We start from the raw sequence: 14,670 nt of genomic DNA on the forward strand, positions 1-14,670 counted from the left end.
ATTTAAAAATAGGCCGATCCTATTGTAAATTTGAGAACTAAAACCTGTTCTATCACAATCATTTAAAATGTATTTTGCAAGAGATTTATTTTCTGTTTGTTCAATAACAGCTTTCTAAAGAACGTGAGCGCCTTCAGGCAATGATGACCCACCTCCATATGAGACCATCTGATCCCAAGCCATGTCCAAAACCTGTAAGTTTAATATTAAGCTATGGATTGAATAGGGGCCACAATAGTTAATAAGTATTATGTATCATAAAAATAAACAATTATCTTGACAGTTTCCATATAGAATGGTTATACCAATAGTTAAGCATTAAGTGTGGCTATGAAAAATGTAAGCAGATAGTGTTTTGTTGAAATAAAATAGACATTCTACATTCTACACTGACAAAGTAATATACTTCACTTGTGACAAATAACTGACTTGAAATGACTGTCGAAATGTTAGAACATTTTATTTTGATGGATTTACAAATACACTTTGCCAGCAAAGAGAATTTTATTGGGCATCAATTGCACTGCTATATAGCTATGTCATTACTGGCAAAGCATTGAATGGAGTATACTTTCAGGTGAAGGGCTAGAATTTACTGTCTATCAAAATAGTACCCAAAACATTTTATTTAATCAAAAAACCTGGTGTGAACTGGTGAACTTAAGTATCTTTTACATGGAGTTTTAGTTTTAATCAACTTGATTTGTAAAAGAAACCTTAGAAATCTTCTAGTAAAAGTTATTGAGATAATCTTTACACTTTTCTTGGTGAGTCATATGAGATGATAAAATCAGAACATAATTCACTAAATAGTATGTTTTAAGTTAAACTTTGAAATGCATTGTTACTTTCAAAGATGTTCAATAACTATTTTAAAACCATCTGGAAATTCAGCATCGGTTTAAAAACTATGTGGAGAAATTGGCCTGACAAAGCTGACTGTTCACTCTATTGGAAATAATTGTTGGGCAAGTAGTGGGAAAAACTCACTTTATTACTTTGTTACAATTCCTGTGTAGAAACTGCATCATCCCAGCCAAACTGACTTGTTTTTATATATTTCTTTCCGTGAATGCTTTGTTCCTTGCAGAATGCTAGCTGCTAACAAGTTCTCCTCCACCTGAGAACAGAGACAGTCTGAGGCATGGGCTACTTCATGACCAAATAGCAGTCGTGCTTGTAATTGACTAACAGGAGAGGCAATTCACACAGGGCAACTAGGCAGTGCCACTCCTCTTCTGACTGAGATAAAACACATTGCTTTTCTGCCGTGCTGCATCATGTAGCCCAACTGAAAACTGGTAATACCTCAGCAAAGGAAGCTGTGTTCAAGTGACGGACAGCTCAGGGACTCAAACTCATGACCTTCTGGTTGTGAATTGAACACTCAGCCACTAGAGCTACCGAGTCACAGAGTACTTTATAAATTTATTTGTCACAATTTATAATCTTTTATTGTTAATAATTTTGGTGCAGCTCAATTAAAATGGTACCAATCTGATTTCAGAACAAGTTGGTTTAAACACTGCTTTTTTTGTTTATTCTAAATGAATAGTACTCTCATCGCTTCTTATTCCATATTGCATTCCGTACGATAGGAAATCTGAAGATAAAATACTTATCCAGTAAATCCATCAGGAATCTGCAGCTCATTCTTTATAAATAAATGATTCAATCAGTAATTTTGTAAAAGTCCAGCAGTGTGGTAACATCCACACTAATAAAGGATCTTCAGCCTATAATCCAAAACTGAACTTGAATAATGTAACTGAAGTATTACATTACATAAACCACACATGAAAGAACTACTAATTGCATTTGATGATGGGTAATTAATAGGGAATCCTTAGATGAGTAAGTTGAACTGAAACTACAGTCTTTTTCTCATCCCACTGGACACTTGTGCTCTCTAGAATGTGGCCTATAGCACTGTTAGCCTTTAAATGGTTGAAGAATAGAACAGTATACAAGAGGATCGCTAAAATTTATATACTGCACAAAAAGAGCTCCATAATTGATATGATAGTCCTGATTTATGTCCTCATATGCAGTGGCTCAGTTGAGACAGCCCACACATTTGATAAATATTAATAGTATGAATTTATTACCAAGGCAAAATGAGCTCTGTTGGTTCATCACTGCACCCTTAACAGCTATCAGTACATGAACACAAGGTGCAACTGCACTGTCTATTATATGACCCCATTTACACTCTGGATGGTACTTCATTAAATGGTACCTTTTGGCCATGCTACGGATGGATGAAAATCAAAGTTATCAAGGCTGCAAGTCCTGAATAATGAGTTTCACCCAACCTTGAATATATTCAGATGAGTTGAGGTAGCTAAGTGCTCATCCCAGCTTTTACATGCTTTTCCTTATTTATCTTTAATAAATTCCATTTTATCAGAACATGACTGGCTTCCTGCAAACATGTTCTGCTTGTTATTACTCTATGATAAAATAAATTATCATAACCCTGTAAATATAATAATCAGATACAGTATATAAGTTACAGAAGATTTAGTGATAGTAATTTTATGAAGTTTGATAACTGGAGATTATTTTTTGTGTATAAAATTATGCCTTATTGTTTTGGAAAATTATATATAATTTCTGCTTTGAATTAATTTTAGATTAATGTTTTTACGAAGTGAAGATAAGTCATTAATAAACTGTACTGATTTATCCAACAACCCTATCAGTAAATATACTTATAATCAAACTTTAGAATAAAAATTATTAGAGGTATTAATGCAGGAATTATTTTCAGAAATAGATTTTTAAAAAATTTGATGTAAATATTATTAGTTAGAAGATTCAGATACAGTATGATTTTATTTTAAATTTTTAATATTTAGTAATATTTGTTTATTAGGTTAGTTACAATATTAGAATTGCCACAAAATTTATATATAAATGCAGCTGCATTGCTTGCATCAATCTGCAGGCTATGAGTAACAGTAGAATAAAACAGTTTGTGGTTTATTGGGAACAGATGCACTTGGGGATGCCTTCAGGGTGCCAAGCGTTGTTATTAGACTGCCAGTGAGCTTCTCCTGGCTGCTGCCCAAGAATGCAGAACAATTAGCTGGCATATGTTAATTTTTGTTTCTTTAACAAATTTTTCTACTCTCTAAACGTGTAAAACAAATCCACAAAGTAAGATCAATCAATGTTAAATGCATAATCTTCTCCAAATGAAAAAGGTGTTTATCTATAGATGAATACATAACATTTGCAACGACAGATGTGCCTGAATTACTTAGTCAGTTGCAATTTCCTGCACAATTCCTGATTTTCTAGTTTTGTGCTGCGACAAGATAACATTGCAGTTTTCCCAGATCGAGAAATTACCCTTCAGAATAGATTGAAAATGACTACAAATTAGCTATTAAGAGCATCATTTAAGAATTTGGCAGAAATCTTTTCACAGTGGATGGGTGTAAATTTTGTTAATTAGATGCTATTTATGACGATGGATGTGTGGTAAATATAAAAGAGGTGATGTGAGAATTTTTCAATAATGAGTAACGGAGTTTTATTGGGAGGAGTATTTTGAAGGGCACACTGTTAAATCACTTGCATTCATTTTCACCTTTTTTCCTTTTTTTTCCCTGACACCCACATTCCAGGGTGCATCAGCAATAACTGACACTGTAATCATAAATTGAAAATGATACTTCCAGAGGAATTGGCAAACTTGACATTTCATTATATTTGTTAACACATGCCACAAATGATTGTTAGTGAAGAAATTCCATTCCCCTCTCCATCTACAATCATATTTAATTTGAAAAATTTCAGTCTCCTCTGGCTAATTTGCAATTAAGACAATTTTGTTTGAATATGTAGTAATGTCATTACTATTCCACCAAATTAGCAGTGAGAGTAAAGGTCAGTGTAAAATTTTCCAGCTGGCTGGAGCCTCTCAGCTGAGATTTGGGACTGTGCAAAAACTGCTGCAGCAGTGGAGTAACGGCAACACATTCCAGTCCCATTGCAGTAGCTGGATCCTTTCAATAATCTGCCTTGTTTTTCAGCCTTTAAGAATAGACAGATGTAACCATGGAACATTTGGTAGCAGCTTTTATTATGGGAGAGACAGTACTTATAGAGTTGGGATAGACTAAAATGAGTTGGGCCTGAGTAATGTTGGATCAGATCATTAGATAATCTCTAACAGCATCCTCTAATTAGAGTTCTTATGATACAATTTCATCCTGTAATTAGTTGAGATTGGCTGCTTCCTTTGCTGCTTATTAGTGGCAACACAGCTGTAGAAGTGAATCCACTCTCATTTGTCAAACCTTTTAAAGCCTTCTTTCTCCTGTCTCTGCCTTTTCCCGCTCCTCCTCCTGGGCCTCCTCAGCTGAATCTGGTGTCGAGTGTCACAATGTCTAAGAACATTTCAGAGACTTCCCCACAGAGCTTACCTCAGACTCCCACCACACCAACAGCCCCAATCACCCCTGTCACGCAAGGACCCTCCGTAATCACTCCAGCCAGCGTGCACAATGTGGGACCAATTCGAAGACGACATGGTGATAAGTACAACATTCCCATTTCATCAGGTAGGATTCTAAGTAACTCCAGCAGCAAACTGACTTTTTGTCTGACAAATAACATTAATTATTTTGGTTTTAAGTTCTCTATGTTTTGAAGATTATAGAAATAGATAATATCCCCTTTGATGACCAAAATAGATTGAACTTAAACTACACTTGTTTTATTCCAGGCATTCCCCATAGATCACATAATGTAGAACAAATTTATTTGAAAAATGATTTCTGATATTTTGGGATGAGAGGGAGGAAGGATATAATGTTGTGACCATTACAATACTTTTTAAAGTATTTCTATAATTTTATATTAGATATTATGCAGATAGTTCTAGATTTATAAACCTAGTATTTAAAAACTAACTAGGTAATATACACACAAATAAAAATAAATTCATTATCAACATTTTGCATTTGTTGATGTTTGATAATTCAGAGTCTCAGTTAAACCCAGTTTTAAAATCATGTTTTCCTGCCCTGTGCTATTTGAAAAAATTGTATTCTTAGATCTTAATTCTGAACATATAATGAAGCGTAATATGATAATTGTATAAAACTACATAACAAGCTTTTTGTCAATATTTCTGCATAGACTGAAAAATATTTTCAGTCCAGTAGCTCAAGTGGCTGAGCAATTGGCTCCCAACCAGGTGGTTGAGAGTTCAAATCCCAGCACTGCTTGACACTTGAAACCACCTGCATCAGTTAGTTGAGTTTCATTAGTTTTCAGTTGAGCTACTCCATTGAGTGGCATACTACATAAAGTACTATGGCTTAGAAATTGGATATTGCTGGGCCTGTTTTATAAGTGTAAAACTGGTCCCTATAGATCCAATATGGCAGGTAGCATATGTGCTCATTCTACATTGAAAGTGCAGCATACCTGAAACAGGCATATGTAAATAGAAGGCCTAACATCTGTTGGAGGCCGCCTTTGCAAAGTTTGATTGCATATCCCCATAGCATGCACGGGACATGCTGACGTCATTTTGTCCAGGATTTAACAGCCAAACCAACTTTCCTTAATGATCATCAGCAGAAATCTGAAATTCTTTGCCTTAATGTGGAGCTGGCCTGAGCAGGAGTTCTTTCAACTTCACATTAAATTTGTGTTCTGCTGCCGGTCAACGCTTACCCTCTTTCCGGTCTGTTCCCCAGATTGACCTGATCCCCTTATCCATCCTGTCTGAGCTCGTCAACTGCGCTACCCCATCACAACAGGCAAGCTATCTCTGGGGCTGCGATACACACTTGCAGCTCAGAGGAAATGAACATAAGAGGCCATTGTTCTGCAGCCAGCCTGATTAGGTGCAGCAGCGTGCATTGCAGCAGAATCGCACCCTCCTTTACATAACCCAGGCTGATATCATTCTCAGAAATGGTGCAAAGCATTGACTTGGATCACTTATATCCCTCCTCCTTTCAGTTGATCAGAATGGCATTTGTGGCAGCTGTCTTGAAACCTGGATTGCCCCATACTTCTAGTTTGAGGAGGATGTTCTCTCCCCAACAGTTTCTTAGGAGGATGGATGGGAAGGATAGAGAGGTTAAATTGAGGGAATGGAGAAGAAAAAAAGACAGTGTGTTGATTGTTATTTAATTTTCTACAGGTATACAAATACAAAATAATTTATTGCCCTTTTTCTAAAACAACTATGACCGAGTCAATAATTTGAACTTAATTTAAATTGTCAATTCTTCAATGTAGAAAATTGTCAATTCTTCAACGTAGGAAACTGTCCTGTTTACTTGACATTCACTATTCACTCTTACAGAGATTGCCCCAAACTATGAGTTTTATAAGACTGCAGATGTCAGACCTCCATTTACTTATGCAACTCTGATAAGGCAGGTGAGTTGAGTGGAAACTAAATTAACATTGCCTGATTAGTTTATAATTAATTACTGCCTCAATTAATGTTTCCTGAGAAAGTGTCAACCTGTTTAGTTACCAAACAGCTATTTAATGTCATTTTGTCCCTTTTATTTCAGGCTATCATTGAATCATCTGACAGGCAGTTAACACTTAATGAAATCTACAACTGGTTTACACGAACATTTGCCTATTTCAGGCGTAATGCTGCAACTTGGAAGGTAACTTCATAACCTGCACTTTACAGAAGCACGGCAAAGTACCTGAAGATAGGACTGAAGACATTTATTTACTTGACACAGATTAGTATCAGCCTCCCCTCTTTTTCAAATTGGCTGTTGAATAGAATGAATTCCCTTTCTCAAAATGACAAGTGGAAAGAATAATTTTGCCTCTGATATCGTTTTCTAATTTGGTGCAATTAATAGCTTCGCCTTGGTGGAGATGTGAGGGCCTGACACACTAATTACAGTGTGAGCACTCAATCATCAACACCTTTGTTAGTAGCACCGTATTACTTTTTACTTTCACATATTATTGGCTAATTAGTTTGAAAAATGGCTGTTTGCCTTGTGCAACAAATGGAGGCTGTAGGTTTTGTCTTGGTCTGTGCCTTTTGTACACATCATACCTCATCACACAGACTGAAGCTGCCACAGGAGTCAGGGCTGTGGTCACTCAGCTGGAACTAAAGGAAAGTAAGTGAATATTATCCTGTCAGAACAGAAACACAGTTTATTTACTGAGACAAAGAATTCATTCATATCCCTGTCTAAACAAATCCATTATCTTGCACTTACAAGAGGCAAAATTGGGTGCTCTCGGTATCCTTTTTTCCTGTATTTTTCTTTTGAAAAGGGGGGTAGCTCAGCAGATAAAGACAGTCAGTACATCCAGAATGCACTTTATACGTTCATTTTAAAACTGAATGAAACAGCAATTAGCCACAAGTCTTTTGGCATAATCAGTGAAAATGTTTGTAGTGGTGAAGAATAGACATGGTAAAGCCAGATCTACATTACAAGCATTTTTTCTGTGCTCATCAGCATATTAAACATTTTGAGTACCAGATTTACTGAACTGAATTAATTTGGATTTGGAATGCAGATTATTCTGAAAGACCATCAGAGACCTAGATGTCTGCAAAAGACTAATAGCTCTTCCAATTTCCAAATTATGCTGCGTATTTTGTTTTTAATTATTAGTTATTTTATGGGGTTTTAACCAAATGCAATCATTACATATGTGGGCTATGATTTAAATTACAAGGAATTTAAAGGAACATAAATGCAAAATGATTAAAATGTATGCTTCTAAAAAATGTTGGATGCCTTTTATTTCTAGTTTGGCATATTACGCATTACAGTAACACTTAGTGATTGTTTTGTCCTCTGGTTTACTGGGGGGAAATGCAGAAATGAAAGATGATTTAATATCTCAGCTTGGTCTCATCACTGCAGCTCGGGAATCCAGTGAAACTCATTCTGAACAGCTTATTAGTTCTAACTATATCGCATGCATAATAAAACTGCTCATTTGCTCATTAATATTAAAATTATCATATTCAGAGCCATGGGCATTAAGATCAATCAAATCCATGGATTTCAGGTCAGATGCAAGATCTGCTTATGCCTTTTTTTTATATAGGACCCTTTTCTCAAAGCAAACCCAATGCACAAAAACGAAAGGAGAAAAAAATATGCAGAATCTCAACAGGCTGATCATATTTGTTGGTCTCAAATTATTAATTGTAGCATTAGAACAACAGTCATGACCAAGGCTGCTGCTTGGAATTGTCATCATCTTGTGAAAAACTGTGCATTAGTTATTCCATCAAATTTAATAGAAATGATAAAATATGTGTTTACAAATAATTACTATTTTCTTATGCTCGTGTAGAACCCATATGATCTTAGGCTAGATATGAGCTTTATATAAATTACGGGACTGCATTTAACACATCCAGAAATAGTAAATCAACAAATCACCTTGAGTATTTTTGTATGGAGTTTATCAGAAAAGCAGTAATTAACAATAAATGGCTTAATGGAAGCCTTTTTTTTCTTATTATCATATTATTTGGAGCCTCTGGATTTGTATTGAACTGTATAGGATTCATTTAAAATGCCAGTTCACTTAACAGACAACAAATATATTCTATTATTTGATTTATTATAAAGCTGAAAAGTGTTTTGAAGCTTATTTGCATTAGTCTTTGCTTGACAAATGACACAAATGAGGCAATGACACTGTAAGTTGTTTCGCTTGCATTTCATACTACAGGAGAAAGATAGGTTATTCAGTTATTTCAGTGGACTGCGCAATCATCCCTAACTACACCAGCCACCCCCGCCCTCACCTCCCCAAGAGCTGATCAGGGACACAACAGACCTGACCTAATTGTACTGGCATTTTCAAAGATACTGTAATTTGTACAGATATTGCAATTTAGACCAGCAGCAGCCAAAGAAGGTTCTGACATAGCTATTATTAAAATAGCTTTGAGAGCTTTGTTATCACAGACAGTTCAAATGGCAGATATTGGTGTACAGTTTTGCTATTCATGCTGCTGTTCAAAGTACATAGCCTACAGCCAGCCTAAAAAGAAAACTAATCTGTATATTTATGGTCCTGGGTTTTCTAACATCTGAAGTGTATAATTTCTGAACAATATAGCCATTTTTTTTAATTAAATACTGAATTATAGTTGCAGAAGTTTTTTCATAGTATATCTTTTATTAAAATATTAAATAAAAGCAGAATGCTTGGTGATTTACAGAAAAATAATTGGTAAATGTTTAAACCAACATTAAAAAACTATTGTTATTGTGATATATAATATAATGAAGAAAGAGAGATCTAATTTCAACATGTTTCTTGTAAAATTGGCATTCGTTTGTTCCTTGGTTTAACTTTGCACAACTTGGAATGCTCTTTTCCCCTCTTTGTGTTTGCTTTAGAATGCAGTACGCCATAACCTTAGTCTGCACAAGTGTTTTGTTCGAGTAGAAAATGTTAAAGGGGCAGTGTGGACAGTGGACGAAATAGAATACCAAAAGCGAAGGTCACAAAAGATAACAGGGTATGTGTTCAGTATTGTTCATTGTTGTAGCTAACATCTAGTTGCATCGTTCCTCATATCCCACACCAGCTACAATCTTCCACAAGGACCAAGAATGCTGGAGGGTAAGCTTTAATGTAGATGGTGATGATTCCTGTGGAAGTGAGCCTACATTTGATGCACTTTGATAGGTAAGGCTTCACTTTAGTGGTCTCCCTATATCTGTCTCTTAGTTCTAACAAATACACTCAAATTGCTTGTATGATATTAGAAATCATAACCTGCTGATGCTAATGTATAATTTTATCCTTTCCTTCCCTTTAAATCCCATATATTTCTTTACTTTTCTGGCCATTCTGTTACTCTGGTTTCTGCTTGGCTATTGCTTCTATCCAAGGATGCCCTTTCCACTAATTTGTCATTGCAGAAGTGCTTTGTCAGAGCATAGAATAAATTTGGGTCCTTTTGGACAGTAGATGACGAGGAAGTTAAGAGCGGCCACTACACTCAGAGGTCAGCCTCAAAAATACTTTCCTGATGAGAGTCTTGATGTGCACTTCTTGCTCTGAGACCTTTTGCTTGCTTATCCCACTGCTTTGCAAATTAATTCACCATCAGGATGATTGGGTTGGTTAATATTTCTTTCTCCTGGGCTGCATAATTAATAGCCGTGTATAATAATTTAAAGAGGCCACAGGTGCATTAAGACAAGCTAAACACTTCTTTGCTGAGAAATCGCTTAGTTAGGCAACTGGCTCATTCATCTTGATGATGATGTACTTTGGGGTTTATTTTTTTTCATTAATTCAGCACTTGCTGAAGTAATTATCAGTAATAAAACAGGCTTGAAAGCCCATTCAAAGAATCTTTAGCCAACTAATTTGAAAGAAGGGAAAAACAAATTTGAAACAATTGGAATATTTAAAATTTTTAGGTTCTACATTTTAAAATAGAAGTTAAATGTTCTGAGAAGGTTTATGTGTCATTTTAATCGAACTGATCACACTTTAAGTTTTGAAAAATAACAGTGTTTTGCAGTTAATCATTATAATTATAATCTAATGCTTGCTACATTTTCTCAAATCAACATTGATTAAATATTTTTACATTTTTATACTTAAAGTATGAATGTCTTCCAATTTTTATTTCTTTTGATATAAGTCAGTAGCCTTATGGATTTTTAACACTTTTTTTACTTTTCATTTTCAGAAGCCCAACATTAGTCAAAAACATACCTACTAGTCTGGGGTATGGAGCAGCTCTCAATGCAAGCTTGCAGGTAAAAAGTTTAATAACACTCACTGTATGCCATACCTACTGTTTACTATGAAAAATGTATTGCAGCTGGCAAATGCTTTGATACTGATGTAGACGATTACTTTTTTGCTTTTGTGTATGTCCTAATTTCTGTATTTCAGCGTTTAATTTTGATTTTTAATTCTAAGCCTTTCCTTTGGATAGGTTTAGTTGTAACACTAGTTTTTGATGTGGTTAAAAAGCAAGAGGGACACCCTGTGGCAAGCTCTGGAATATCCACCTTTGGATCAAATGTTAGATTGATGGCAGCCTCTGCAAATGCATGTGGATATGCATTAATATTTATCTAAGCTGTCATAAATGATTTCACATCATAGAGCTAGGGAATGAGGCGCTCATGGCAAAAATTTTAAAGTTTAATTACAATATATAATTTTTATGCACAAGAGGCAAAATGTCACGACTTTTATTTCGGGGTAAAGTTTTGGTCATTCTTTAAAGTCAAAGAGATGCTTTGTTAGAACATGAATCAGGATCTTTGGAGTTAAAGAACAGTCAGCAGGGAATTGCCACTGGGGTTAAACCATTCAGCACAAGCCTAGCTTAGAAGTGGAAACAAATTGGTTTGCATTTCGAACTTGCTTCTGCTGCTAGTCAAACCTTGTATTCAAAGAGCAGCTGCCAAGGTTCACTTTTCTCCTCTCATTATAGGTGCTCGGTAACCCATTACACTAACCTTTACAGAAAAAATACGTTAACATTTTAAACTGTTCATCTCATGAATACCACTTGCCACACTATTGATGTCATCAGTTATTAAAATTGGCAACATTTTAACTGACATTGCAAATTATTCTTATTTTTTAATGTAAATAGAGATGCAAAGTGGCTAAACACTTGTATTGTTATGATTTTTGGTAGTTCAAGCCAGTGAATTTTTAGAATCCCCATCTTGACTGCAATTCATAAATTCTGACTAGTCCTATGCATTTAGAAGAGGAAGAGAAAGCTAACTGGAAATGGGTCTCTACTTACTAGTTACATTTACCTCATGATGGGTCAAGCAAAAATTGGTATTGATGGCTTCCATGGAGAAATCCACAGACTGCTGCATCTCTCCATTCATACTGAAAAAGTGATTCCATTGCTATGATTTGATCGGATTTGTAGCAGAGGAATAGGAACAAAGTGCTTCACAACAAACTAATAAATTAGAAACACAGGGATATACTGTATGTGCGTTTACAATAACAGGATGACCATGTATAGTAAAACTCCACAGAGAAAACATTGGCTATTGTGTTTTGGTGGATCTTATGTATAACTCTTTTTGAGTTATACGTAAACATATATCAGATTATATGTTAATTTAAAACCCATGGTTGACTAATTTATTTTTCAAATATTTTGGTAAAATATGAGAAATTAATATATGATTGAGATGCAGGTAGCGCAACGCTATTTATCGAACACAATATAGGAAAACTCAGGGTCAATGTATTAATGTATTGGGTATAACTGAATTCCAAAAATACATTGATACTACAGATTTACAATTAAAACTGAAGAACTGAACTAATTTCTCTTGAGGGCATAATCAGCTGAAGTCATCTCATCCTGTGTGCAAAATCCATGTTTGTTTCTATATTCATTAATCTGATATTTTTAGCCTAGTAAAATCAGAGTACTCACTTGCATGTACTTTAAACTAAAAATAACTAGCAAAGAAAGTTTGGGAAACTGAAGCATTGATGGCAGTAAGGAGGTAAATTTCAAAATTGCTTCCTGGGACCTTATTGAAGTCTCATTCTTCCTCATCTTACAGTCAAGATAATGAAGTGAAAGAAAGTTTCAACTTTATATGACTTTTTAAATTCAGCCCATCTGAGGTTGTGGGGGAGCATTGCTGTTATATATGCCTTGCAATGAACATACATTGTAGTAACAACCAATATGTAGTGTCACTTAGCCAGATAATGGTAAGCGTGACTCTACAAGTGAACATGAAGGAAAGACAAGATATGATCACCTACAAAATCCAACATTATGGGACAGTCTGAGTATCTAAGCTGGTTCCCTTGCTGGGAAAAATATTGTGGGCAAATGGGCAATGAAATGATTGACAATTGTTTACTAAGTGTCCAAGTTTGATTTTAACATATGGGTCATTTGCATATATACAGTGGTCACATATCTTGCACATCTCTTGCATGTATTTGAGCTTCTGAATAAGCTGTATTCAGTCAAATCCTATTTAAATCATAGTACTCATTTTGTTTTTCTTAGATCTGAGGTTAAGACATACTATTTAATGCAAACTAAATATCATGAACACAGACATAGATCAGTTATCACCGAAGCATGTAGCATCTAGCAAACAACTAGTTAAGACAAAACAAAAACAGAATTACCTGGAAAAACTCAGCAGGTCTGGCAGCATCGGCGGAGAAGAAAAGAGTTGACGTTTCGAGTCCTCATGACCCTTCGACAGAACTTGAGTTCGAGTCCAAGAAAGAGTTGAAATATAAGCTGGTTTAAGGTGTGTGTGTGTGGGGGGCGGAGAGAGAGAGAGAGAGAGGTGGAGGGGGGGTGTGGTTGTAGGGACAAACAAGCAGTGATAGAAGCAGATCATCAAAAGATGTCAACAACAACAGTACAATAGAACACATAGGTGTTAAAGTTAAAGTTGGTGATATTATCTAAACGAATGTGCTAATTAAGAATGGATGGTAGGGCACTCAAGGTATAGCTCTAGTGGGGTATTTTTATATAGTGGAAATAGGTGGGAAAAGAAAAATCTTTATAATTTATTGGAAAAAAGAGGAAGGGGGAAACAGAAAGGGAGTGGGGATGGGGGAGGGAGCTCACGACCTAAAGTTGTTGAATTCAATATTGAATTCAACAACTTTAGGTCATGAGCTCCCTCCCCCATCCCCACTCCCTTTCTGTTTCCCCCTTCCTCTTTTTTCCAATAAATTATAAAGATTTTTCTTTTCCCACCTATTTCCATTATATAAAAAACCCCCACTAGAGCTATACCTTGAGTGCCCTACCATCCATTCTTAATTAGCACATTCGTTTAGATAATATCACCAACTTTAACTTTAACACCTATGTGTTCTATTGTACTATTGTCGTTGACATCTTTTGATGATCTGCTTCTATCACTGCTTGTTTGTCCCTACAACCACACCCCCCCCTCCACCTCTCTCTCTCTCTCTATCTCTCCGCCCCCCACACACACACACCTTAAACCAGCTTATATTTCAACTCTTTCTTGGACTCGAACTCAAGTTCTGTCGAAGGGTCATGAGGACTCGAAACGTCAACTCTTTTCTTCTCCGCCGATGCTGCCAGACCTGAGTTTTTCCAGGTAATTCTGTTTTTGTTTTGGATTTCCAGCATCCGCAGTTTTTTTTTGTTTTTAAACTAGTTAAGACAACTGACCTAGAAGTAAAAGACTGAGGTTGGGATTTTCTGGCACTGGAAGCTTCCCGCCCCGCCAAAATGTCAATGGACTTCTGGCTAGCCCGCCACATCCCCCACGGTGGGTCCCGCCACATCAGGGCCAAAAAACCCTGACCTCAATTATGAATGAGAAGAGCCTTGTGAATGTAGTAAGGAACTTGGAAGTTGTACTAAATCTTATTGGTTTCTCAGTCATATCAGTAAACCAACAGAGATTCTCCTGTCTCAATGGAATATTTCCAGGGAAGGGGTGAAGTGACAGGCTCTTTAATAAACATATAGGTTTCCAAGTAAGCTCAAGCAAATTGAAGTGTGATCCTACCAACCTGTACATTAAAGGATAAATAATATTTGTGCTGTCATTTGGCATCTGATCATGGAATCAATACAGATATGCCCCAATAAAGTGGTATGTATGTAGCACAAAATAATTTAATGATATACCCTCT

At 35.8% G+C, this 14,670-nt stretch overlaps 1 protein-coding gene across 4 annotated transcripts in view; it reads left to right on the plus strand.

The window, feature by feature from the left end:
* Nucleotides 1-14,670, plus strand: part of foxp2 (forkhead box P2) — a 920,115-nt gene that overhangs the window by 861,774 nt on the left and 43,671 nt on the right. For all 4 annotated transcript variants that reach the window (XM_041215859.1, XM_041215860.1, XM_041215861.1 and 1 more), the window contains 6 exons: nucleotides 111-194; nucleotides 4,373-4,574; nucleotides 6,338-6,414; nucleotides 6,555-6,656; nucleotides 9,396-9,517; nucleotides 10,706-10,775. In XM_041215859.1, coding sequence (XP_041071793.1) covers nucleotides 111-194; nucleotides 4,373-4,574; nucleotides 6,338-6,414; nucleotides 6,555-6,656; nucleotides 9,396-9,517; nucleotides 10,706-10,775 — 657 coding nt within the window. The remainder of the gene's footprint in view (nucleotides 1-110; nucleotides 195-4,372; nucleotides 4,575-6,337; nucleotides 6,415-6,554; nucleotides 6,657-9,395; nucleotides 9,518-10,705; nucleotides 10,776-14,670) is intronic.

Source organism: Carcharodon carcharias, chromosome 21, assembly GCF_017639515.1.
Source record: "Carcharodon carcharias isolate sCarCar2 chromosome 21, sCarCar2.pri, whole genome shotgun sequence".
In the NCBI taxonomy this organism is placed as follows: domain Eukaryota; kingdom Metazoa; phylum Chordata; class Chondrichthyes; order Lamniformes; family Lamnidae; genus Carcharodon; species Carcharodon carcharias.